This window comes from Aethalodelphis obliquidens, unplaced genomic scaffold (assembly GCF_003676395.1).
Source record: "Aethalodelphis obliquidens isolate GAN/ISIS:26980383/991018 unplaced genomic scaffold, ASM367639v1 scaffold29, whole genome shotgun sequence".
Taxonomy (NCBI): domain Eukaryota; kingdom Metazoa; phylum Chordata; class Mammalia; order Artiodactyla; family Delphinidae; genus Aethalodelphis; species Aethalodelphis obliquidens.
In genome coordinates, this window is record NW_020837973.1 from 5,910,589 (window position 1) to 5,935,948 (window position 25,360).

The following is a 25,360-nucleotide window of genomic DNA, read 5'->3' on the forward strand; positions in this document are numbered from 1 at the left end:
CGCCGCCGCGGGGCCCCCAGGCGTGGGCACGAGGCGATGCGGCGGCGCCGCTACCTTCGGGACCGCGCCGAGGCGGCGGCGGCGGCGGCGGCAGGCGGCGGCGGCGACGGCGACAGGCTGCAGCGGTCCCGGGACTGGCTCTACGAGTCGTACTACCGCATGAGCCAGCAGCACCCGCTCATCGTCTTTCTGCTTCTCATCGTCATGGGCGCCTGCCTCGCCCTGCTCGCCGTCTTCTTCGCTCTCCGGCTGGTGAGTGGCCTCCCTGCGGGACCTGCCCGCGCGCCCCGGGGCCCCGAGAGGAGAGGGAGGTACCCGCCGAGCCGCGTCCCGCCCGGGGCTACCCCTCTGCCCGCGGCGCCCTGCCCCTCCTGCCTGCCCGCGGCCGACCTGGCTTGGGCGAGAACTGAGGGCGAGAGAAAAGTTTCCTCGGAAGGTTCTGCCCAAAATAAAGTTGCCGGGGTGTGCACTGGGTGGACGGCCCGGGTGTGCGTTTTCCACCTCTGCACACCCGCTGGCAAACTCGCCGCGCTTTCCACTCGGCGCCGCTGGCCGCAACAGCCGCTCCACTAGGTCTGTGTCCCTCCGAATCAGCCTCGCGCCTCTTCGCGAGACCGCTGCCCAGCCCCTGAGCTGGCGTTTTAGTTATTTAACTCTCTAAAAAGCCTGCCTCAGGAAAGTGGTGAATGGAGAGGAGAAATGAAAACAAGTATTTTATTATGCATATTTGCCTTTAAATCTGTATGGTTTAGTCCCATAGACAGGGCGAGATGGGGTGTTGACCTGTTGTGAATCTTCAGCCTCCAAGTGTATAAGTAACAAGCATCCGTGAACCGTTGATTTCCTATTTCTAGAGAGGTAGTTAGTCGTGTTTACTTGTTTTGCACAGGTTTATTAAACTGGATTTCATCACTGGGAGCGTAATGCAACTCCACAGCTGATGTCAATTTTGCCAATTTATATTTTTCGAGTAGAAATCCTTGGCTCACTCCCGTGAGCGGTGAGGGGAAATCTGTAGATGGCGGTAAGCTTCCTGTTACTGATCTTTCTGTTGGTGTGGTTCAAACTTTTGCACCGCCTATGATATGTATGTGCAGATCGAGTGCCAGGCATTGATTAATCAGTGAGATATTTTTGGTCAGTGGTTGATCTGGGGATGTCTGCATCGAATGATGTCTTTTTAGCTTAGAATATAAACATACACCTATATTCATGTCCTTGGAGCAAAGGTGTGGGTGTTTGCTTTATTTCAACACGTGTGCAAAATAGCTGTCCTTGGGTTTTTGGCAATTTATTCTTCATATCCTGAGCCAGATGGTGCTCTAATATTATGCATGGGAAAACTTATCATCTGGGTTCTTTAAAAAATGAAGTTTTCTTTTTCCCCACACTAGTCAAGAGGTGTTGTCTTCTGCTGGAATTCAATGAGATAAGAATAGAAATTAGAAAGTAAATAGAACATCACGATGCCACCGATCACAACTGGGTCTTTTATTATACAACATAGAGCAGAGAGCACCTTAATTCTGTATTCTGGGTGTGAGTTCACGGCAGTCTTCACACCCTTGTTACCAGCCTGGAATGCTCCCTGGAATGGCATCTTTGTCTCTTCTCACCACTTTATAGGGCCAAAGAGGACCTGGTGAGAGACTTCTTCTCAGTCTCATTGGCAAGCAGGATCTCTAAAAGCATCTCCTTCTCATTTCCATTCTTGCAGGGAAGAAAACACATCCCTTTTCCTCTGGAAAAAGCAGCCAGGACATTGCTACTTGTGATTCTGTTGAATCTGTAATTCAAACCCGTTCTGGCTGGTTCTCTTCCAAATGGAAAAGAAGGAGCAGGTGATGGCCTATTTATAGCACCATTAATATATTTAAAGACAAATGTGAAGTTCATGCTCCCCTACACACACCACTTTGTTTGCTATCATACAGATCTCTAACTTCTTAAACCTTGATCTACGTAGATGTTCTTGAATGGGTCGTCAGGGATTCAGCACAGTCAGCTGAAAGCTCCCTTCTCTAATTTGTCTTTGATCTTTGTGTTTCTTTACCCAGTTCCTTTATGTTCCATTTCACGTGGTGCAAATGCTGGAGTGGTATCTTTTTAAAAAGCTTATTCGGGCATCTTTACTTTTCTTGATAAATCAATCATTCCCACACTCTCCTGGCATTCAGCTAAATCACTTTAAGTACAAAGCAGGCATTTCCCATGGCATGGCTGTAGCCCAGGGTGAGGTCCAGAGATGGTGGAATGGATCCTGTCCTTTGCTCTACCTAAACCATGCTCTGACTACTTTGTAAATCCTGCTAGGTGTTGAGCTGTGCAGAAATGTTCCAGAATCAGGAAGGGTGACGTGGTCTGGTGGAAAGGCTACCTTCAAGTGGGCACTGGGGCTACTTACTGGGCCTGGCATTGGGAAATGCATGGGAGGAATGGGCACTGTCTTCTGCAACTTGACCTTAGGAAGTACTGGCACAGTTCTGAGATCTGGACAGCTCATTTCTATTTTGCTTTTAGTAATAGCATAAACAGCAGTTCCACTTTACTACATCCATCCATGTAGTCAAAGATGGCTAGGTTAGGAGCATTGGAAGATGGGACAGAGTTAACATGGAGTCATGTGCACACAGAGTGGGGTGAATTCAGTTTTCAGACTGACCAGAGCTTGGCTTCCCAGAAATCTACACTGGGAGACAGAAATAGCTGCCTGGGGCCTGCCCAGGTGTCCACCTTCCTGCGCTTTACTGGAATCACTAGGACAGATTCTTCTTTCCCTTGAATCTGCCTGATTTTGATTTCCACTAGACTTCCATCAGTTCTTGTAGTAGAAAAAGTCTGGTAACTTTCTTAATGCATATCCATAGTTTTCTGGAACATTTGAGTCACAAGATGATCCTGATAGTATCCAAGTACATAGCGATTTTTTGGTATATGTAATTGCCTTTGTGTGAAGTGACTTGAAATATCTTTTAAAAAGAAAAAAAGTAAGCTTTGTCTTGACTTAGTATTTCCCTAATTGGCATTATTCACAATCTGCTTTCACTTAATTTCAGTCTATGGTCAATCTATGCGTCTGCATCATTGATCACGAAGATAAGGTAATCTGCAAAGTATTTTTATTATATTTTAAAAAGTAAATTCTGAATTGAAACTTTACTATCTTGCTTAACTATTTTCTACATAAAAAGTGATTAAATAGGTTTAATCCCATATTTGTTAAGAAATATCAAGACGAAACAAATAGCACATATGATAGCATGTCTTGAATTTTAATATCTTGTTTAATAATAGGAAAAATATTTTCTGTTGCTTATGATGGAAGTTTTTGATGATAGTACTGGGCATGGTGAACAAAATTAAATTACCCTCTGGCATGAGAAAACTTGGAACTAATAAGACCAAACTTTAAGTTCTAGGTCTTATGAGGTAGCTTCATTTTCCAGGGCTGGTTCTTATTACTAAATGCATGAAAACCTCATCTCAGAATCAAATCCTCTCTCATTTATTATGTCCAAAATCAGCCAACTTTTCTCAAAATTTGCCCGTCGTGGTTAGGAAAGGCTGGCATAAATTTTTTAGTTTGTCAAATACCAGCTAGCTCCAGCCAGATTTGTTTTGGTTAAAATTTATGATTAGGGATGGTCAATATTTCAACTGGAATGGAAAAATTTCATTCCCATAAATTTTAAATAGTCAGATATTGCAATAAAATAGTTTTTTTCTGTTTTTTTTACCGTTTTTTTTTTAAGTTTGGTAATATCCAAATGAGTATATACTTTTATCAGTATTACATATGTAATATGTATGATTTTGACAGAATATGATTTACCTTCTTGCTTTTACCGTGATTCGGTGTTCTAGATATTTCAAACAATGACCGTAAGTACTTCATTACAAATCAGTTTTCCAGCATCAGGTGTTTTTTCTAGGGGCAGATATATGAGTGTTTCTTTTCTCTATACATGGAGAAAGAATCCTAATTCTTCCAAAACGAATAAGTGAATCCAATCATTGTAGAGGCAAATTGGCTTTATTATTCCAGACATTATTTCAGCGCCCCTAGTGGGTGGAAGGATCAATGGGGAGAAGTCTTTTCTTGGGGAGTGGAAGGCTGGAGAAGGCAGATAAATACGTCTGACATCTCCTCTAAGGAGCAGGCAATTCTCTGCATACTTTCTCTAGTCTCTTAATTCTGGGGGTGGAGGGGTAGTGCATGCTTTTAGGAATTGGAGTGGAGGTAGCTAAAGATCTGTCTTTCTGCAAATTTCTCTGTATGTGCAGGAGAATCTTACTTGGCAGGTGTTTGTAATTTGCAACCAGTAATTCAATAAGTCACTTTAATTATGATTTAACTGTGGTATAAACAAACGACAGTGAAAAACTGTAGTTTTCTGCAGGAAAGATGGTTGCAGTTTAGAGGCCTAGCAAGAAAGGATTTGGAAGCATCCTTTGGATATTAAAGTGCATAATTAAATATATGCACGGTACCTTGCCTTCTCCATTTAAAAAAGGCAGAGTGTAATGGTTAAGAGCATCTGTGTGTGTTGGCATTTTGACTTTGTCCCTTTCCATCTCTGTGACCTTGGGCAAATTGTTCAACTCCTCTATGCCCCAGTTTTCTTGTTTGTAAAATGAAATGGTACCTGCCTTCTAAGGTGATGGTCCCAATCAGTACACGTGAAGCACTTAGAAGAATGCCTGGCACAGAGTATGCCCTCAGGAACTGTTGTCATTACTGGGTCTTCTGTAGTTGCATTTTCATTGTTGCTGTGAAAAACATGTAGTCACATAGTATTAGAGCTGGAAGGGCGCTCATGCTACAGAGGAGGAAACTGAAACCCAAAGGCGGTGGCTCTTGTCTTTAAGGGTGCAGTTGTGGTGCTGGGTGTCTTGACTCTGTCTGCGTGAACTAGGCTGGTGATCACTGCAGATCTAGAATCCCCAGCTCTGGTCCTAGCACAGCAGCAGTTTTCTTGTTTGAAATTTCATGCTGATAGGAAAGTCCTCAAGGTTCATTCTGTGGATGGGGTTACATTTCCATTTTTTTCTCTTTTAATGTTAAAGAACTGTAGGGATGCTTCCCCACGATTAACTCATTGAGGTAGACTTCATTTATTTCCTTTATGCTGAATGTTCCCAGAGTTTTCCCATTAAGCAGCAGGTGCATTTGCAACTTTGCTTTCGTTGGCCAAGTCCCCGGCATGAATACTGTGGCCTGTAAAATCCATTCCTGTGGAGCTCTGTGTGAAACTTACTGGTATTTTTTAACTTAAACATTCTATTTAAAAAATAATAATGCTGTTAGAGCTGATCTGTTACTTTGGTAAAGGTGTCTTATGATTCTATTAATTACTTTGATCTGTTTGTTCAGGAATTGCTAGTGATGGGACAGTCAGGGCTAGGTGCTTGTGCATAATCCGCTGGTACCCCAGTTCCTTCTATAACTCGATGTTGACATCAGTACGATCCACTGGACTTCACTCATTCTTCCCTCACTGATATTCACGGAGTGCCTGCTGGGGCCCGCACTGGGATGGGCATCCCTCTGGGTGGCACTCCATCCAGAAGCAGCTCACCTTCGACACGCTGCCACTTACCTGTCCATACTAGGGTGGTCTGTTAGCCTGGACGCCGTGAGCTCAGAGTGTCTGCATCTGGTCCTTTTTAGCTTTGCTCTCTCCTCCACTGCTTCCCCTCTCCTCGAAGCCTCCCCCTCCCCGTGCTGCTTATCCAAGTTCAAGCTCTCCTTCCTGAGCTTAAACAGGTCAGCCTGTGCTGTGCATTCCTATCTGTATTGGTTGCTGCCTCTGATGCCTGCAAAGCTCATTTGTTACATGAAATCATTTACCCACTCCATGACTGTCATCTGATGTGCAGAATAGTTTTGTCAGTTCGTCTTGTCTCCTCAACTAATTGTTAGTTTTTTCAGGGAAGAAACTTAGCACCCCCATATTTAATACAGTGCTAACCAGATCGCAGGTGCTTAACTAACATGGATAATTTAGGGGGTAGATGCATTTTTCCTTAGCTGCTGTCATTCCCACTGTGTAGCCTCTTGTTAAGAGCATAAAACTGTCACTAGACCTGGATCTGGTCTCAATGTTGCCACTGAGTGTTCCTGACAAATTAATTTATCTGCTGTGGACTAAAATGAATAACACAACCAGGCTCAGGGAGATGTTTTGGGAACTAAGTAAGATGGATCCTGTGGACATTTAGCACAGAGCTGGGCACATGTCGTACCCAAAACAAATGTAGGTCATTTTTATTATTATACTTGGAGCACACAGGGTTTTCCTTGTCAAGGTCCCCTGTAGGTGTATTTCAGGCTGACAACTAAATGAGTACTAGAATTTTTAAACCTGGGTATGAAAGAACAGGGGATGTTTTTCTATTTATGTGAGAAGTATGAATATAGCTTTGAGGTACTTAAAAAAAAAGATGGAGAAGCATAGATAGTTTAATTAAAGTCATATTGTGACACAAGTTACCGTTCTCTAGCACTAAAATTCTGCCAAATTGACACTGCTTTTGGCCTTCATATTTTTTTCAATTTTGTTAGCTTTGGATAACGTTATATAATGTAAAATGAACAAGAGTGATAAGATAATATTTACCAGGCAATTCCCTGGTGTCAAACTAGGAAATAGATACACATCTGGCAATGCTGGTTTGCAGCCACCAGGTGCGTTTGGGGGGAGGGAAAAGGATTGTTGAGTCAGCTTGTGTGTTTGATCCATATGGCCAAATTAAGACTTTGCTAATGTTGCTTCAATGCCCTATTTGTATAAAGATACAATAAAGATCACAAAGAAGGGAACCGGGAGAGGTTTGGAGGAAGACTTCATTCGTTCATCTGTTGCTAGCAACGTTACAAATAATCATTTTTGCTCCTTCTTTTCACTTAGGCTTATGCTTCCATCCCCAGGTGCCACCTTCAGGTGAGAGAGAGTGATGGGCAGAGTTATGAGATGCTCAGCCTAAAAAACTCCATGAGCAGCTCTGCCAACTAGTTTTCTGACTCTGCCCAGGGCTGTAGAACGACAGTGCCAAGACAGAAAGAACGAGAATACAGACCTGGGTCACCACCATTAGGAATGCATAAGGCCAATTGTATCTCAGAGTCGAACCAAGTCACTTTTTGCTTGAAATGGAAGATTTCAATATTCAATGTTTAATTGAATATTTTATTCAATTAAAATCTATTGAATGAATAATTTATTGCTTTTGAAACATACAAACATAAAGTACAATGGCTTCTTTTTAGAACGTTGAAATTCTTGAGAAGACTTCTCAAGATGATGCTTATTGTCTGAGAGAATCTTATGAATAAATCAAGTGTCTAGGGTAACCACCCTACAGCAGGTTCCTGGTGGAGACGATGGCGGACCAGCACCATGGTGATGGGAGCCCTGACTGCAGGGTTTTGGGATTAGAATTTCTACCCAATTTCCACCAGTGTCCTTTATCATCCCTCAGATGTAGTGATGCTGGGATATCACAGCCAGGACGGGCCAGAGCTCATAGGTGCTGGCTTCCATTCCATGCTTACCCCAAATGCTGAATTATTGCGTGTGTTTTAAATGTACTGTATGATTTTTTAAGCTCTATAAAAAAAGGGAAAATAATTAAGATTTCTATCTACTAGTGAGCTGTGCATATGTTGAAGGAAAGGAAGTTTTAGACTGGTGCATTAGTAGAACTAATAAAGCTATGTGATGTTACAAATTCAGAGGATAAGGAGATCAGATGAATAAAAATGAAAGAAATAATGAAGAAATGTTAACATAGTTCACACACATGATTGATCTGACACCTAATCCTCTCCCATTATTGGCTTGCAGTTAATTCAAACACATAACATCCATATTCTTCGGAATTGGACTTTAGGTGCACAGAATGGGATTTATCATTTGATTAATTTGATTAATCTTTGATTCTTGAGCTCAATCCTCATTTATATCTATTTGGCTTGCTTGTTTATTTACACTAAAATTAAACATCCACGAACCCAGTCCAAACTAGAATATCCCCAATAATGTATTTCAGTCTACACTGCACCTCTCCCATTCCCCTACCTACCCTCAGAAGTAAACTTCATTTGCACTTTTTGTTTGTCATTCTCTTGCTTTTCTTTTTGTTCATTTTATCATACATACCCTATATATATCATGTGGTATATGTGTGGTATAAAGTGGTGATTGAGGTCCATTTACATATTTTTTTTCTTGTGGAGAATCAATTTTTACTGATTCATTTTAGTTACTTCTTTCCCCAAATCTGTTATAAATCAAAATTGCATATATGAGTCGTTTGTTATGGGCTATCTTTTCTCTTCCATTGGTTAAGTTTTGTTCTTTTTTTTTTTTTTTTTTGCGGTATGCGGGCCTCTCACTGTTGTGGCCTCTCCCGTTGCGGAGCACAGGCTCCAGACGCGCAGGCTCAGCGGCCATGGCTCACGGGCCTAGCCGCTCCGCGGCATGTGGGATCTTCCCGGACCGGGGCACGAACCCGTGTCCCCTGCATCGGCAGGCGGACTCTCAACCACTGCGCCACCAGGGAAACCCTTTGTTCTTTCTTAATACGCACACACACAGAGTATAATTACTAAGCTTTATAATACGTATTTATATTGGGCAAGGGAAGTAACATTCAGCTCTTTGAAAAGTTTCTTGGTTATTATTGAATTTTTGTTCTTCCATATAAATTTTACAATCAACTTATTTTAACCTCAATATGAAGAAACTCAAGTGGGATTTTGTTAGTGTTCTATTAATCTATTGATTCATTGCTGATAATTGATATTTTATGATATTAAATTTTTCTATCCATGAACATGGGCTATCTCTCCCTTTATGTGCTTCAGTAATGTTTTACAGTTTTCTATAGGCTGTTCTCACTCCTGAGTACCAAAAGATATTTTGTATTTTATTGCTTACTGTAAATGATGTTTTAAAAATTATGAATTTCTACTCTTTTGTTGATGATGTAAAAAAATATAATTTTGGATATTATTTTATAGCTACACAACTTATCATATCCTTTTTATTACTGGTAACTGAAATGCAGATTCTTTCAGGTTCTCTACATAGACAATCATATCATCTACAAATAATGAGAGTTTTATTTCCTTTTGTCCAATCCTAAGGCATTTCATTTCTTTTTCTTGTATTATTGTACTGGCTAGAAACTCTAATGTGTTATTGACAGAACTTGTGATTGAGGGTATCCTTACCCTTTTTCCTAGTTTTAAATAGAATTCCTTCATAGTTTATCCACTTAGGATCATGTTGGTTACAGATTTTTATAGATATCCTTTGAGATTCCCTTTTGTTCTAATTTATAAAAAAAGTTTAAACGTGATTGGGTGTTGAGTTTTACCAAATTGAGATAATTATAGGATTTTTTGTTGTTTTTTAATGTCAAAGTAATGGATAATAATTTTCTATTATTGAACAATTTTTATATTCCTGATACAAACACAGTTTTTATGATATCTCTTATAAAATGTTGGATATGAAGTACTAACATTTTGTTTAAGATTTTTGCAAGCATATTCTTTGGTGAAACGAGTTTGGAATTTTTCTTTATCAAATTGTCATTTTTCTTTTATAAGTTTTTCTGGTCTTATAAAATAAATCACAGAATATGCCTTCATTTTTAGTTTTCTAAAAGTTTTCATTATGTTAGAGTTGATAGAATTTGCTTAGAAAACCACATGGGTTTGTTGCTTTCTTTGTAGAGAGATTTTTAAAATTTCTGCTTCAGTATCTTTGATAGTAATAGGATTATAGTATTTCTAACTTCACTTCTCAAGTCAGTTTCAATAAGACTTTTCTAGGAATCTTTGCATTTTGTCCCAGTTCTCAAGTTTAATGGCATGTATGTGATAATACTGTTCTCATTTTTACACTTTACATATACTATATCTTCGGGTTTTATTTATAGTGTTATTTTTAGGTGCTTTCTTTTTTTACTTAATCTCATCAGATGTATGTTTTGTCTTAACATACATTAAGACAAAACATTTGCATTTTTGCTTTCTATCTTTGTTACCTCTTGTGTCAATCAGAACATATTAGAATATGCTATGGAAACAAACAACTCCAAAATCTTAATAGCTTAACACAGTAAAGATTTATATTTTGTTCAGGCTGCACAGTAAATTTGAGTCAGCAGAGGAATTCTCTCACACCAGTCACTCAGAGATTTAGAATGAAGGAAGTTGCATCCCACAGTATCCTTCTTTCCTTGATTGCTACACTAGGGAGGAAAAGAGTGCTTCACTCTCTGGCAATTGACATCTTCCACATGGAAGTGACACATCACTTTTATTCATTTTTCATTGACCAAGTAAGTATCCTAGTTATCTTTTGCTGCATAAACCCCCCCAGAAAACTTAGCGGTTGAAAACATCAACATCATTTATTTTCCTCCTGAAGCAGCAACTTGGGCAGGTTTGGCAATGGCAGCTCATCCCTGCTCCGTGTGTCAATTGGGATGGCTTAAAGGCTGAGAACTGGAGTCCTTAGAGGCTTACTCACTTACATGTGTAGTGGTCATTGCTGGCTGGTAGCTGAAACTCAACTGGGACTGTTGGCTGGAACACCTTCACATGCCTCTCCACATGGTTACTTGACTTCTTCACAGTATAGTTGCTGGGTTCCAAGAATGACCATCCTCTAAGAATCAAGTAGAAGTGCATGGCATCCTTATAATCCTGTCTCTGAAGTCAGATAACACCACTTCCATCATGGTCACAAAGAACTGCCCAGGTTCAGTTGAGGAGGGCATAGAACCTCACTTGATGAGAGGAGTGCCAGTCACATATGGGTTGGGATATATTATTGCCCCCATTCGTGGGAAATACAGTCTACCACAGTACCTTATATAGCACATCAAATTCCCATATGCCTACAAGGAGGATGCATCAGTTAGCTTGTTCTGCGTAACAAACCGCCTCCAGAATTAACAGATTGGAATAACTATTTTATTTAGCTCACAATTCTGTGGGTCATCTCTTCGTTCTAGCTATTCAGTTGATCTCTGCTGGTCTATCTCTTGTTTGTGTGGTCAGCTGGCAGCTGGTGGGTCATTTGGTAGCTGGATCATCTAAGGCGTCCTCATTGACATATGAGGCCAGTTGGCAGGCTGTCAGCCAGGGATGTTGGGTAGGGTGACAGAGTCACTGGGCTCGTTTAGCAAACTAGCCTGAGCTACTTTGCATGTAGGGTTCTAAAGATCAATGAGGAAGAGGGCAAGCCCCAATACCTAAGTATTTTCACGTCTTTGTTTCATGCAACTGTTGTCAAATTGTCCAAAGAGAGTCACATGGCCAGGGCCAGAGTCAGTGTAGGAGAGAATTACATAAGGGCTTGGATATAGGGAAGGGAATTAGTGCAGCCAGTTTTGCTGACAAAACCATAACCATAACAGAGAGGTGAACTAGAATGTTTAACAGTGCTATTACTACCACGGTGCACCTACCTGGTCACCAGACATTTAGTTTACTCCTTCCTTAAGAAAATACGTACATCCCTTTCTCAAGAGAGACCACTCCAAAGTCCCATCCACTAACAGCAAGAAGCTCAGAGTCTAGGATCTGTGAATGAAGGGCACTCGTTTGTTCAAAGGGAATGCTGAGCAGTCATTTCACATGAAGCCTGAATGTGGCTTCTTTTTTTTTTAAATTTTAATTTTGTTGGAGTATAGCTGATTTATAATGTTGTGTTAGTTTCAGGTATACAGCAAAGTAATTCAGATATATATATATATATATATATATATATATATATATTCATTCTTTTTTAGATTCTTTTCTTATATAGGTTATTACAGAATAGTGAGTAGAGTTCCCTGTGCTATGCAGTAGGTCCTTGTTGGTTATCTATCTTATATATAGTGGTGTATGTGTATTCGTCCCAAACTCCTGATTTATCCCTCCTGTGGCTTCTTTTGATCTGGAGACCTGTGGACTAAGAAGATGTTATCAACCGTCCACTCAGCCACCCAGTGCACAAAGGATAGCCACAAAACTCTCCCATTATCCCAAGGGAAGAATGACACACGTTCATTAATCTCTGGTCATACCAATTATAAATTCCCCTGGGCAGACAGTCTGAGGGTCCCTGGCCCTGGGAATGGGGATTGCTTCTTCATTAGATCCAGACTCTTGTCCTGGAAATAGACCCCTGTCTATTATTTCCTGTGACATCTGAACCCTCCACTGGGGAGGTTCTTCCTTATTGGCCATCATTTTGACCACAGCTGGATTGATTTTGGGGGAATATTTCCTTCTTGGGGACTGAGCAATTTTCTCCACCTCTTTCTTGCCATAGATAGAGAACCCCAAATTTCCTTTGTTTAGAACAGCAAAAGTTCACATTGGCATTTCTTTTGGAAACACAGATCTTTCAAAACTTCTTTGAATTCTTCTCTGTTTAATTTCACTCATCTCCCGGTGTCAAAGGTCATGTTCTTTTCAAGACATACTTCTGTGATTTGCTATATTTCTCTGCCTTTTCGCTCCATCTCTCTCTCAGTCTTTCTCTCGCTCCCTCTCTCTATGTCTGTGCATGCTTTGAGCCCGTTTGGGAAACACAATTTCTGGTTCTCTTTTCCCTGAGCCTTTTTGTTCAGTTGAAAGAATTTGCTGGCACCATACTTTTAGTTGGGCTTTAGTCTGAAGCACCTTAATCCATTCCGTCTTCAATAGTAGTTTTTTTTTTTTTTTTTCTGCACATGGCTGGGTTTTAATCACTCTAGGACCCAAGTTCTGTCATTTACTGGTTCAGACGGAGAAGCATTTTCCTCTTCCTCTGACAAATCCATAGAATTCTGCCTCCCTTTCATCCTTCCTTACAACCAATCAGTTATTTTCTGAGCTTGTATTTTTCTTGTACCTTAACAAATGCAGTGAGCAGCAACACACCCACACTTGTAACATTGTGTTTGATGGCCCTTTCTAGAGTAGGGGTCAAACAAACTCTGGCCTGGGACCCAATCTGACCCACTGCCTATTTTTTCAAATAAAGTTTTATTGGAATATAGCCTGACCATTCATTTGCCTATGATCTATGACTGTGTTTAAGGTACAGCAGGCTGTGTTTAGTGTGACAGAGACCTTATAGCCAGTGAAGCCTAAAACATTTATGATCTGGCTCTTACAAAGAAGCTCGCTGAGCCCTGCTGTAGACTTACAATTCTATTAGAGCATCTTTTGCCTTCCAGGACAGGAATATATTCTGACCAAATGTTGGACCGTTGCGTAGCTTGGGTTGCTACTTTTCAGTCTCTGATAATAGTTTCCTTGCTGCTTCTGCCACCTAGCAGCTATCAATGCTGTATATTTTAGGTTTGGGGCAGCACTGTATTTCAGGTACCAATTTTTGTATCAGCAAAGATGTTATAGGTTGTGACGGGTTAATAAACCTCCCACACCATGGGTTAATAAACCTCCCACACCAGAGGGTTACTTCTTGCATACACGTCCTGGCCAGTGTGGGCCAGGAGGGAGCTTCTGCTCATCTGGGCTGGGCTGTAGGTGTCCTCCTCATGACAGACGCTTCTGTAATCATTGTACCATGGAGAGAAAGTGCTGTGAGACCTCTCACTGGCATTTACATGCCTCTGCCCAGGAGAGAAACACTTCGCTTCTGTCCACATTATTTTGGCCAAAGCATGGCTACTTGGAACTTCAAAGGAGGTCAGAAAGTACACCCAGAAGGAACCCAGAAGAAGGAAATAGGGAATATTTTGGAAAGTCCCTGACCACCGCATCTTCTTTCTACTTTCTTTGGGTTTCATTCTTTTCCACATTTCTGAAGTGGGATCTTTAATTCACCAGTTTTCAGCTTCCTTTCTTATTATGGAGCTTGGCAGCAACAGGGAGCATTGAGATCAGCAGAGAGTCACTAGGTCAATCAGGACGTGCAGGGATGTGCACCCGCCGAAGGGAGCCCTTTCAGGAAGGAATGTAGTGGGGAGCCTGGTCCGGCTGCTTTGGTCAGAGTGCTGCATGTGGAGCAGGGCAGAGCCGGGCAGGCTGGGCCCCTCCAGGCTTCTCCACACGTGTCTCATCCACATCTGACCCTGCACATCGCCCTTCCTGGGGCTGCTTGGCTTCCACCTCCCAAATCTTGTGCAGGCACCCGCGAGGGCCAGCTCTCACCTGGGAGCATTCCAGGAAGGGGATTCTGGTGGGGACTTGCTCCACTTTCCCATCCCAATTCTGGCACAAATTCCTCTTCTGTTCAACTCTAACCAAGAGCCGTGGAGGGAAAGGGGCTCTAAGAAATGTGACTCCCAGCAAAGCCAAATTGACAGTAGGACAATTCAGCTCAACTTGTAAGATGAACCATTTCCCTCTGAGCACCACTTTTACTGCACAACACAAGTTTGCTCTTGGGAAGACTTTCAAAATTTTTCGCAATTATTTTGCATTTTACGTTTAGATCTATGATCCATTTTGAGTTGATTTTTGTGAAAGGTGTAAAGTATGTATCTAGATTCATATTTTCGTGTGGGTATCTATTTAGTTGTTCTATCCTTTCTCTGTTTAATTGTCTTTGCGCCTTGGTCAACATCAGTTGACTACCTTAATGTGGGTCTTTCCAGCCCGTTGATCTATTTGTCTCTTCTGCATTACCACTCTGTCCTGATTACGGTTGCTTTGTACTAAGTCTTGAAATCGGGCAGTGTGGGTCCTCCAACTTTGTTCTTCTCCTTCAACATCGTGTTGGCTATTCTGGGGCTTTTGCCTCTTCGTTTAAACTTCAGAATCCGTGTGTTGATATCTACAAAATTAACTTGCTGTGATTTCGATTGCCATTGCATTGAATCTGTAGATTAATTTGGAAAGAACTGACGTCTTGACAATACTGTCTTCCTATTTATGTACACGGAATATCTTCCTATTTATTTACATGGAATATTTATTGAGATCATCTTTGATTTATTTCATCATAGTTTTATAGAATATATTAGTTAGAATTTTTATTTATTCCTTTCACATCTCATGGTAAAATGGAGTATGACTATGTATGTGGGAAAGAATGAGAAAATATATTTTCTATCACGTATCACACACACACAACACACACATATATATTATGTGACACATATACTTAAAAGCAAATGTGGGGCTTCCCTGGTGGCGCAGTGGTTGAGAGTCCGCCTGCCGATGCAGGGGACACAGGTTCGTGCCCCGGTCCGGGAAGATCCCACATGCTGCGGAGCGGCTGGGCCCGTGAGCCATGGCTGCTGAGCCTGCGCGTCCAGAGCCTGTGCTCCGCAACGGGAGAGGCCACAACAGTGAGAGGCCCGCGTAACGCAAAAAAAAAAAAAAAAAAAGCAAATGTGTATCATAGCTAAAGGCTGATTTCTTTTTGCCCAGTGACAGCCCTTCAGATTAATTTGTGGTAATCAAATATATAATCATTTAGAATGGAAAATTGGCATCATTTCAATAAGGAATAGTCAGACTAGCATTGGTGGAAAGTACTCAGATATTCAGGAAAGAGGGAGTGATGGTCACCACGATAATAATCTCATTTATGGTGCACCAGTGACGTACTCAACCCCGCCAGCCATGCAGTGTCTGTAGTTCTGTTCATGTGAGGGAACAGGGACTTAGGGAGGCCCCGTGCTCACTCCAAGTTACAGTTAGTGATGGAAATTGGTTTCTACCTTCAGTCTGTCGGACTTCAAAGCACTTCACTAAAATATCCTTTTTATAGAAAAGTATTTTACATTAGACTGTCCTTTACCATCTAAAAGAAGAACAGTACTGTTTAACAAAAAATGAAAAATGCATGTGGAAAAGAATGAACATACAGATAATCTGTTGCTCCATGGAAAAACCTCCAAGAAGCAAAGCAGTTGTCACATGATAAATAAAAACGATGGGTGTTTAGGAGGCTTGGCAATTAGAAGCGATCCCAAATTACCCCAAAATGCACTGAACAGGAAAGGATGAAACGGTCCAGGAGAGATAGGAGCCCATTATCATGATAGTAGGTAATACCATGCTCAAGGTCTCTTTTAAAGGCATTTTAGCCCATTTTATTTAGTTTGCATTGTATGGTAAATTTAAAAAGTCTTTTTAAAGATATGTCTTAAAGGCATTTTCACACATTTTAGTACTAATAAAGACATTTTAGTACATTTCATTTAGTTTACATAACATGGTAAATTTTTTTTTCCGCGAAGGGAGGAGGGGTGAGGAGATATAAACGTATTTAATTTAGATTGACAATGTTTTCACTGTTTTTGTTCACTTTATTTTGAGCTACTCTATTTGTTTTATACTCTGAATTTTGAAAACTCAACTAGCTCCTAAGGAAGCAGCCATGGGGGAGCTGTAGTGGCTTCATTCATCTTCCTGTCCACTGGGGCCAGAATAAAGGACGGGGGAGGCCCGTGTACTTCAAGGTCTGAGGGCGTTCCACTGTTTCATTTATTCATTAGCCTTAAGAAAAACGCATGATTCAGATGCGGGGTTAGGAAAGAATGTGGTTTATAAGCTTATACATTCTTAATGAATACTGTTCTGTTTTCTTTCCTTGACAACCTTATAAAAGATTCTGTTTAGTGGAGAAGTCCATATTAAGGTGTTTGGAGTTAGACTTCAAAAGGCAAATGCAGAGTAAATTGGTGGCTGTTCTCTTTCTGGAAGAGCCCAGATTCTTCAGTGGGCTCAGGTTCTGCAATGGTCAGGGCCACTGGCCTCATGAGCAGTGGCTGACCGTCTTAAGCTGTGGGCCATCTGGGAATCTGGTCCCCGCAACCGAGGCTGGGGACACTGCTTGAAGCTGAGATTCCTTCTCTGGTGTGTGGGATGGACCAGGGAATGCCGTGCATCTGGTGAGCAGGGGTGCCAGCCCCTCAGATCAGATTACAATGGAGAGACTTAGGGCCTTTGTCCGCCCCCTCCTCCCTAAAAGTATATTCACAGTCGTAGTTTATGCTGTGTTAGCATGGAGATGTATGTAATCTTTGAGCTTAGAATCTTGGGTTTTTTGGTTGTTATTGTTCTGATTTTGAACGAAATTAAAACATTTCTGTGGGCCCGTAAAAATATTAGGGGACCCAGGCTCTGTGTCCTCTGTACCCAGTGAAGAGGTCACCTGAGGCCCACACTAGTCACTTCTCAGTGATCAAGACGCTGATAGTTAAAAAAAAAAAAGAAAAAATATGCCATAGAGACTCCAATATTTAAAACCAAAACCCCTGTATCAAGTCTTATTACATAATGTACCCAGCTCAGTAAGGCATTGGGTCTTCAACTGATTACCGTTGGATCTTTTAAAAAGAGAAGCACAGGAAAAGCTCCTACAGGTAGAGTACTTTGTCCCCCTCTTCCTGGAAGGACTCACAATCACAGACTTTCTGTTCCTTTAGCTACTAATTTTCACTAGACAGTCACGCATATTTTCATACCATTTTCAGTCTTTCTGGAGAAATCAGAGCCAATAAAGTCACTGATTGTTTCTCCCTTACTGGGTTAATGAAGTAAGTGAAAAGCCACACCAGGAAAACAGCTGTCCTGGTTGTTTACTGGTTAGCTTTCTGTCCACAGCTCAGTTAACTTCATTTGGGAAGGTTTAAAATAAAATCGGTTTTCATGGCTCCATGTGTGTAGCAATTGTGGTCTCAAATTTGATGTCTTCAGAAGACAGGCTGTCGGGTCCCTGTGTACCTCGGCCCATGGTGCCTACGTGCTGGGGAGCACTGGTGGTTACCTGACACCTTTTTGCAACGATTGGAACATGTGTGTGAGGGTAAGAGTACAATTAGGCACTTAATTGTGGCCAAAAATAGCAATGGCGGGAGATTATAAGAACATCCCTTTGGATCCTTCTGTTTCCTGGCTGTTGTGGAAACAGATTCCTTTGGCCCCTCAAGGACTGGCCGCACCTGGTCTAGTGGATCATCTCTGCACAAGCAGGGTGCGGAGCTCTGCTGCAGGGGTCTGCAGGAAAAGACCGCCCCCAGCTCCCTGGGCTGGAGCTCTGGCTCTCTCCCCATCAGCTCCACAACCCTGGCACCTTCTTTCCGTTCAGGGCTGTGCGTTTCCTCAGCTGTAGAGCAGTGCAGGCACCAGCGCCCACCACCCCCATAGGGCTGTTGTGTTAAAGGGCTTAATGTACCTGAGTGTTTAGCACAAAATTATAGACATGAGTATTTGCTGTGATGGCCTTTTTTTCCGGGTATCACTTGACGCAAATAATTGGGAGAGAGAGGAAGGGGAAATGAAGGCACTGAGGGTGGGCCTGGGTCCCTTTTCTTTCTGCTGGGTGTCAGCCTGGGCCCCATATGGTGGTTTGGCTGCTCTGCTTTGCTTCCCGCTCTCCCTGTGGTTATGGCCTGATATCTGAAGGGGGCATGGGGGGGCATCTCCAGGGTGAAGTTAGAGATGCTCGGGGCACGGAGTGAACCCTGTACCAACCAGAAAAGGTGAAGGCTTCCCCAGGCTCTGGTATTTGAAAGACCCACCCCGTACTTGCCAGATTGTACTGTAACTTTTAATATGCTAAAACCTCAGTGGAAGTTCTTAGGGCCGCGGCCATATGGGTGGTTGATCGAAACTCCTTTGAGTATTTCACCAACTAAATATATTGGGTGAAGATTAAATATCTTAAACGGTGTTCCATCCCATAGTGTGTGCTGTTCAGAGCAAGGTTCCAGCATCATGTTTGGAGAAGCTAAAGCCTAAATCCAGGCTTGGATAATCAAAGGAAGTATGATGTGTATTACATTGTGTGAAATTGTATAGAATTGTAATGGTGTGCCTTTTAGGGGGTGTGTGACTAGAAAGACATAACTAGAAAATAAGTATTAGTGTGCAAATGTGGATTTTTAAAAAATGCATTAGTAAGAGGCCAATAATAAATGTCCATTTTCTTTTTGCTACTGGAGCCCAAGAGAGGTGGTGAAGGAAACTAGCAAACTGACACCTTCTTCTAAGTATTTCCCGCTCTCTCATCTTCTAGACCCTTTTCTATTAACGTATGTTCCCGTTAAAACATTAATTGCATAATTAACATAAAAGAAAAACTTCTCCCTTGAGAGCCTGAGATAGTTTTTAGGTTTTATTTAAATAAAACATTTCAAATCCATTTGGAGGCCTTAATTTCCTACAGTTGGGGTATTTCTGATCCTCTGGTGCAGGCAGTGAAGTTGGTTGTCTTATTTTATCCGTACCTTCTGTGTTCTTGCATTCACTTTTGAATGAAATCCATTTCTCCATTTACCAGGGAAAATTTGAATTTGATGGCATGGCTGTTTTGCATTATTTAAATATCCGATACTGGGTTATTTATATAGAAAAAATATGGTTATTTAATAAGAAGCTTAAATTTTCAAAAGTTCCAACTGTTTTACTTCTGAAATCACTTTTAAACCCTGATATATTTCGACACTGATTAACATTGATAACATCTTGATAACCAGTCATGGGTACCACGGATTTTCTAAATTGTACCTTTGCAATATTTTTTTTTCTCTCCTTAGGAAGTTGAAGACCACGTGGCATTTTTAATAACAGTTCCAACTGCCCTGGCGATTTTCTTTGCTATCTTCATCCTCGTGTGCATCGAGTCCGTGTTTAAGAAGCTGCTCCGCCTTTTCTCTTTGGTGATATGGATTTGTCTCGTGGCCATGGGCTACTTGTTCATGTGTTTTGGAGGCACCGTCTCTCCCTGGGACCAGGTAAGGTGTTGAAATGCTCTTTGTGTTTGTTTTTCTGTGCTTTGATCTGTAACATACCAAGTTCTGTCAACTTGGCCCTAAACTGTAAACAGGAGACCAATAGCTGAGAAGGAAGTCTTCTGAAACAGCTGTCTCAGGCATGTCCCCATAATGAAGTCACTCAGCACCCGTTTGAACTCCTCAGACCTGCTGGCCATTGGGGTGCTGCCTGGGCTCACCTGGTCACGTGTTTCTTCTGATGGCTAAGTCTGCGTTTACACCTCTCACCACTTGGTCTTGGTAGCTCCATTCTCCTCTAACCCCTGAGTTTCCCATTCTGGAATCCCTCTGGGACTGGAGCCTCACTTTGTGCCTCTAAGTCTTCAAAGACTGGTCATTGCCCTTGAACTCTTTCTCAGTGACTGGATCTCCCTTCTTACGGACAGATGGCTGTGATATTGACTTTGTATCAACGTGATAATGTCATAGCAATAGGGAGACCCATAGTTCTTCATGTTGATACTGGGGAGGCTCTTGACTTAGAAAATGGCTATGTCTGGAGGATGTTAGATCTTTAGGAGAATGTAGTCTAATGGGCTTTTCCCCGTGTACTGCTGCCACAAGGCTGTAGCCTGCTGACTGCTTGATCAAGTGCTGGGTCGTCCAGGGCACAGATGTGGGCCGCAGATGGCGGTGTGCTAGTTACTAGCTTCAAGTTTGTGGTGGAAGTCAAGGGGTTCTGTCACCCTCCAGGGAGAGATGAAACTGAGCACCAAGGGCTGTCCCTGAGTTGGTGGCGACTCAAGAGCCTGGGGTAGGAGAGGAACAGGAACCACAGATGGATAGAGGAGAGGTCATTAGGACATGAGGCCCAGGGAGGGTGAATTGCTGTGGAGGCCAACGGAGAAGAGAGATTCAAGATGGGAACGCACAAAAGGGTTGACGTGCCTGAGCTGAGAGAGCGCTGGGTGAGCCCAAGGATGAGGTTTCCAGAGAATTCTGTCCCGTGACCTCAGCCAAACCATCATCCTCTTTGGGCCTCGGTTTCTTCTGCAAAGGAAGAGGCTGGACGAAGTGAACTCAGGTTGGTCCCTCTAGCTCTAAAGGATGCTGTAATGGTGAGCACAGGTGGAAACAGTGCCTTTCCTCTCCTGCAGCTCCCCGAAGAGGCCCCAGTGCTCAGGGAAGCTCCCCTGGCTGTCTCCTCATGCCCCCGTTCAAGCCTCTTGCAGGGCTGGGCACCCCCCCCACCCCTGTCTCCACGCTCCGGCCAGCTCCTTCCCCGCCTCTGCTCCCCGCTCTGTCCTTCACACGCCCTCACCCAGCTGCCATTGACGGCACGCGTGGCCCGAGGTCCCTCCGCCTTCACACCAGTGCACGTGGACAGAAACAGAAAACCGGTTAAGAGCGTCATTTGCTTTCTGTGGCGTGGACCCAGTGGCCTCTCCTAGCACCAGTGCCACCTTGTTTTAACAAAATAGTTTTAGAAGAAGCCTTACTATCTGGAACGGCAGTTTCCTTTTGTTCAGAATTCTCTGAGCTTACTTTTCCATGTGAATTACGGAATCGGTTTGTCATGTTCAGTGAAAGCTCTACTGTTACTTTCATTAACCTCATCGGGCCCCTTCCCAGAGCAGCCTCCCCACATGTCCAGCTGACACCCCACCGGGCCACCCCCCATCTTTCTTGTTTTTCTGTAGCACTCATGATGACCTACAGCACCTCAGAGCTCATGACATACCCCTCTCTTTGTTAATCAACTGTCTCCCCTGCAAGAATATAAGCTCCTTCCGGGGTCCGGGGGTGGATTTGACCATCATTGGCTGTTGTGTCTTCGCACCTCTGAGCATTCTCTGCCACCAGTAGGAGCACGCAGAGCTGCTTGTGCAGTGCTCTCCTTAGTGGATGACTGTAGTTTTTCACTTTCAGATTTGTTGTTGTTGGATTTGTGTGTGCGTGTGTATCCACTTGTTCCGTTTTCACTTATCTGTTGGTTTTATAACATACACTTTGGTTTTATTGCTGCTGTCTGCCCGCTTGGACGCGATCTCTCTAAGCATCTTAAACATACCTATCTCACAGTCATTTTACTTCCATTTTTTCCGATTGATTCCCCAGGTATTGAGTTGGTTGGCTCAGTTTCTTGGCATCAGCTTTGACGTTGTTGTTTCCGACTTTAAGTTGAGCTGGGGGTCTTCACCCCCCCATCCGTGATCCCACCCTAACCCTCATGCCGCCGAGGCCCTGGGCAGAGAGAGCTCCTGCGTGGAGCCTCAGCCCCGTTGATGTGGCAGGTGGCCTGGGCAGGCTTGTAGGAGCACAGCTGTGTGTGCCTGGAGCCCAGAAAAGGCCACAGCCGGGCTTGGCGCTTGCGGCTATTTCTGGCCACTGTTTCTAAGCCGGGGGCTTGGCCACGGTGCACGCCTCATGCTGGAGGGCTGCTCACACCTCTTGCCGGAAGAGGGGCGCTTTGGGCCCTGTGCCTCCACTGGAACTTGAAATCCTGCCCAGAACTCCCGGCTACCCCTGCCCCTTCAGCAGGGGACTTGAAATGTAGTTATTCTGCCAGATTGACCCCAGGTTTACTCTCTGGCGTCTTTTGGTATCAGCACCACAGATGCAGGCCCCTCACTGAACGCTGACCTTCCAGAAGTGTTAGAATAGGCTCAGTGCGCTTGAGGAAGTCAGCTCAAGGAATGGTTCCCACTAGAAGGTGTTTCCGTGAACAGTATTATTATGAGGGGATGCAGGAGACCACCTGCTGCACTGACGGGGACAGTCCACACAGGGCCCCTCACCGCTGACGCCAAGGGCAAGTTCAGGGGTCCCAAGGCCACCCTGAGACTTAATCGCTTGCTAGAAGGACTCACAGAACTCACTGAAAGCTGTAATACTCCTGGTTATGGTCTCTTACAAAGAAAGAAGGCAGATTAGCATCAGCCAGGGGACGTATTCAGGAGAACTGCCCGTTCTAAAGCCTCCATGGTTCCCTCCATGGGGAGTCACAGGACAGCCCTGCCCTCCTGGCTAAAACACGTAGCGCTGTGCATGGGGAATACCGCCTGCCTGCGAGGGTTAGCAGAGCCTTGTGTGTCCGGGGTTTTGACGGGGACTCCTCACGTGCTGCCTGCGTGGCTGACTGTCGGTCTCAGCCTCTCTGTAGACAGAGCTGACACTGCGTGGCCCTGAGCATCCTTCGTGAATCGCATTTGGACAGTCTGCTGGCCAAAGCCCCCAGGCAAACAGAGTCCTATCAGGTGGAGCATTCCTGGGGCCTGGAGCTCCCCTCCCAGGAGCCCAGGGCAAAGGCAGAGCTGTCTCTGGGTGAGGCTGGTTCTCCCCTGCACAGGTGGGTCGAGTGTAGATCTCGGCCGTCAACAGCTCCAGTGCAGAACCCAGAATAGAAACAGCCGGTGCGGGCGTCGTCTGGACGGTGCCACCCCTGTTCTGGGTGCTTCCCTTACACAAACCCATCCAATACTCGCGTAGCTCCGTGGGGTGGGCGCCATCGTACCCAGGCTCCCCAAGGGCCCAGGCTTCCACACCACGGGTACCTTGCTCCCGGCCGGGCTGCAGGTGAGCAGGACAGGAGATTTGAACTCGGGGGTCTGATTCCAGAGGCCACTCTGATCCGTGATACCGTGGTTCTCAAGAGGGAGCGATTTCACCCCCAGGGGACGTTCGTCCCTGTCTGGAAACGTCTTTGATTGTCACAGCCTGGTTGGGGGTCATCTAGTGAGTAGAAGCCATAGATGCTGCTCAACGTGCTACAGACACCCTACAATGCACAGGTCAGCAGCGTCACCAAGAATTATCCATCCTCAGATGTCTGGAGTGCTGAGTCTGAGAAACTCTGTATTTTAAGATGCTGCCCCTCAATGTTGTCTGTTAAATTTAGACCCAGTTCTCAGAGCCTCAGTAAGTGGAACTGTAGAGTTGCCAGGGCACGACTTAAGAGTGATGGTTCCGTTTTGATCAGGCAAAGATGAGTGATTTCACAGCGTGTATCCTGGAGAAAGTACCCTCAGGTGAAAGGGTGGCAGCTTTGAGATTGGTCACCCATGTGGTTAGGAAGGGGTCACTGGGGAAATAAGGAAAACACGGAAGACGAAACTTCGGTGCCTTTGCCCTCACAGCCCTGACTGCGTGTGGAGGCCTCTCATCTTAATTCAGCTCAAGACGCCCCCAGCTTGGAGTCCCCTCCTACCCTGTGCTGCCAGCATCCCAACCCAGCTGACATTTGTTCCACACAGCTGCCTCCTGGACAAAAAGTATTTAAAAATGATATTTTGTTGATGGTTCCAAACATTCAGAGGGAAGCCGGGTGATAAATTGCAGAGTCTGGGTCTCCAGCTGTTACAGTGGCAGCGTCTGCATTTTGCAGGGAAATTCTCTGCCTGCTTCTGGCTCCGGCTGACTTGCTGAAAGGCCCGCCATGTGCTGTGACGAGCTCCCCATTGATCGATGGTAGAGGGGCTGTTGATGCACCTTATCTTCTTTTTCTGAATGTTTGAAAATACTTGAACGATTTTGAACTCAGCAGAGGAGGATTCAAGGTGTCTGTTTCCTCTGTTCTGTTAGGTAAAGGAAATGGGATAATTTTTATTCTTTTAAGACACCAGCGGCACTGTGTCTGGGGCCCATAGTCCCCTCTTCTGCACGTGCCCGGGCCACCGCATGACATGACAGTGCTTCCTGTCTGAGGGCCTCTGGAACGCAGGGCCTTCCTGATAGGTAAGTCCTGTTGAAAGAGGCTTAATGGAGGTTGACAAATAGTGTCTCCCAGCTCTGGAGCCCGACATCTGAAATCAAGATGTGGGCAGGGCCACGCTCCCCCTGAAGGCTCCAGGGCAGGACCCTTCCCTGCATCTTCCAGCCTCATGTGGCTGCCGGTAACCTTGTGTTCCGTGGATTGTAGACACACCTCTGCAACGTCCGTCATCACGTGGCACTTTTCTCCCTGTGTCTCTTCGCTTCTTATAAGGACACCCATCAGACTGGACTTAGGGAACCCCAATGATTTCTTCTTAACTTGACCATGTTTGCAAAGGCCCTGGTTTTAAATAAGGTCACATCACAGGTACTGGGAGTTAGGATTTGAACACATCTTTGTGGGGGCGGGGGACACTATTCACCTCATGACAGATGTTATTTCATGGGAAGACAGTGTTGCCTAAGAGGATGCTGTCCTGTTGCAGGAAGCCAGTCCCATCTCAGGGCCTCTGTGATTCTGATATTTCCTTCCCCCTCTTAGATATCTGACAGCTGCTCTTGATGTCGACCTTCACTTAAACCACAAATCCATTTGGGGATTAAATGTATGCTGTGGAGGTTTTTGACCCATTTTCAAACCAGTGTCTGGGAATTAGAAACATTCTTGTGTGTGAATAGCCTGCTGAAATCAACAGAACAGAAAGAGAAAATAACCTGGTGATTGATCCCGTTGCCTTGTGAACAAGCAGAGCATCATAAACGAACGTTTGCACATTAGGTTGGTTTACTCTGCCAGTCCGAATAATGAAGGTGCTTCTTTGGGGTTTCTACCTGAGTGACACGATGACACTTTTCTTGCCTGATACATTTCTGTAATGTCTTTGGTTCACTTAGCGCAGCCTAAACATTTAGGTGATGTTTTAATTTATGACTTTCTATCAAGACAAATCCATTC

At 43.9% G+C, this 25,360-nt stretch overlaps 1 protein-coding gene across 1 annotated transcript in view; it reads left to right on the forward strand.

Annotated features, from left to right (window-relative positions):
• Positions 1-13: 13 nt before the first annotated feature.
• ADCY2 (adenylate cyclase 2) overlaps positions 14-25,360 on the forward strand; it is a 434,307-nt gene continuing 408,960 nt past the window's right edge. The window contains exons 1-2 of the mRNA XM_027125298.1: positions 14-252; positions 19,516-19,713. Of these exons, the coding sequence (XP_026981099.1) occupies positions 37-252; positions 19,516-19,713 (414 nt within the window). The 5' untranslated portion in view covers positions 14-36. The remainder of the gene's footprint in view (positions 253-19,515; positions 19,714-25,360) is intronic.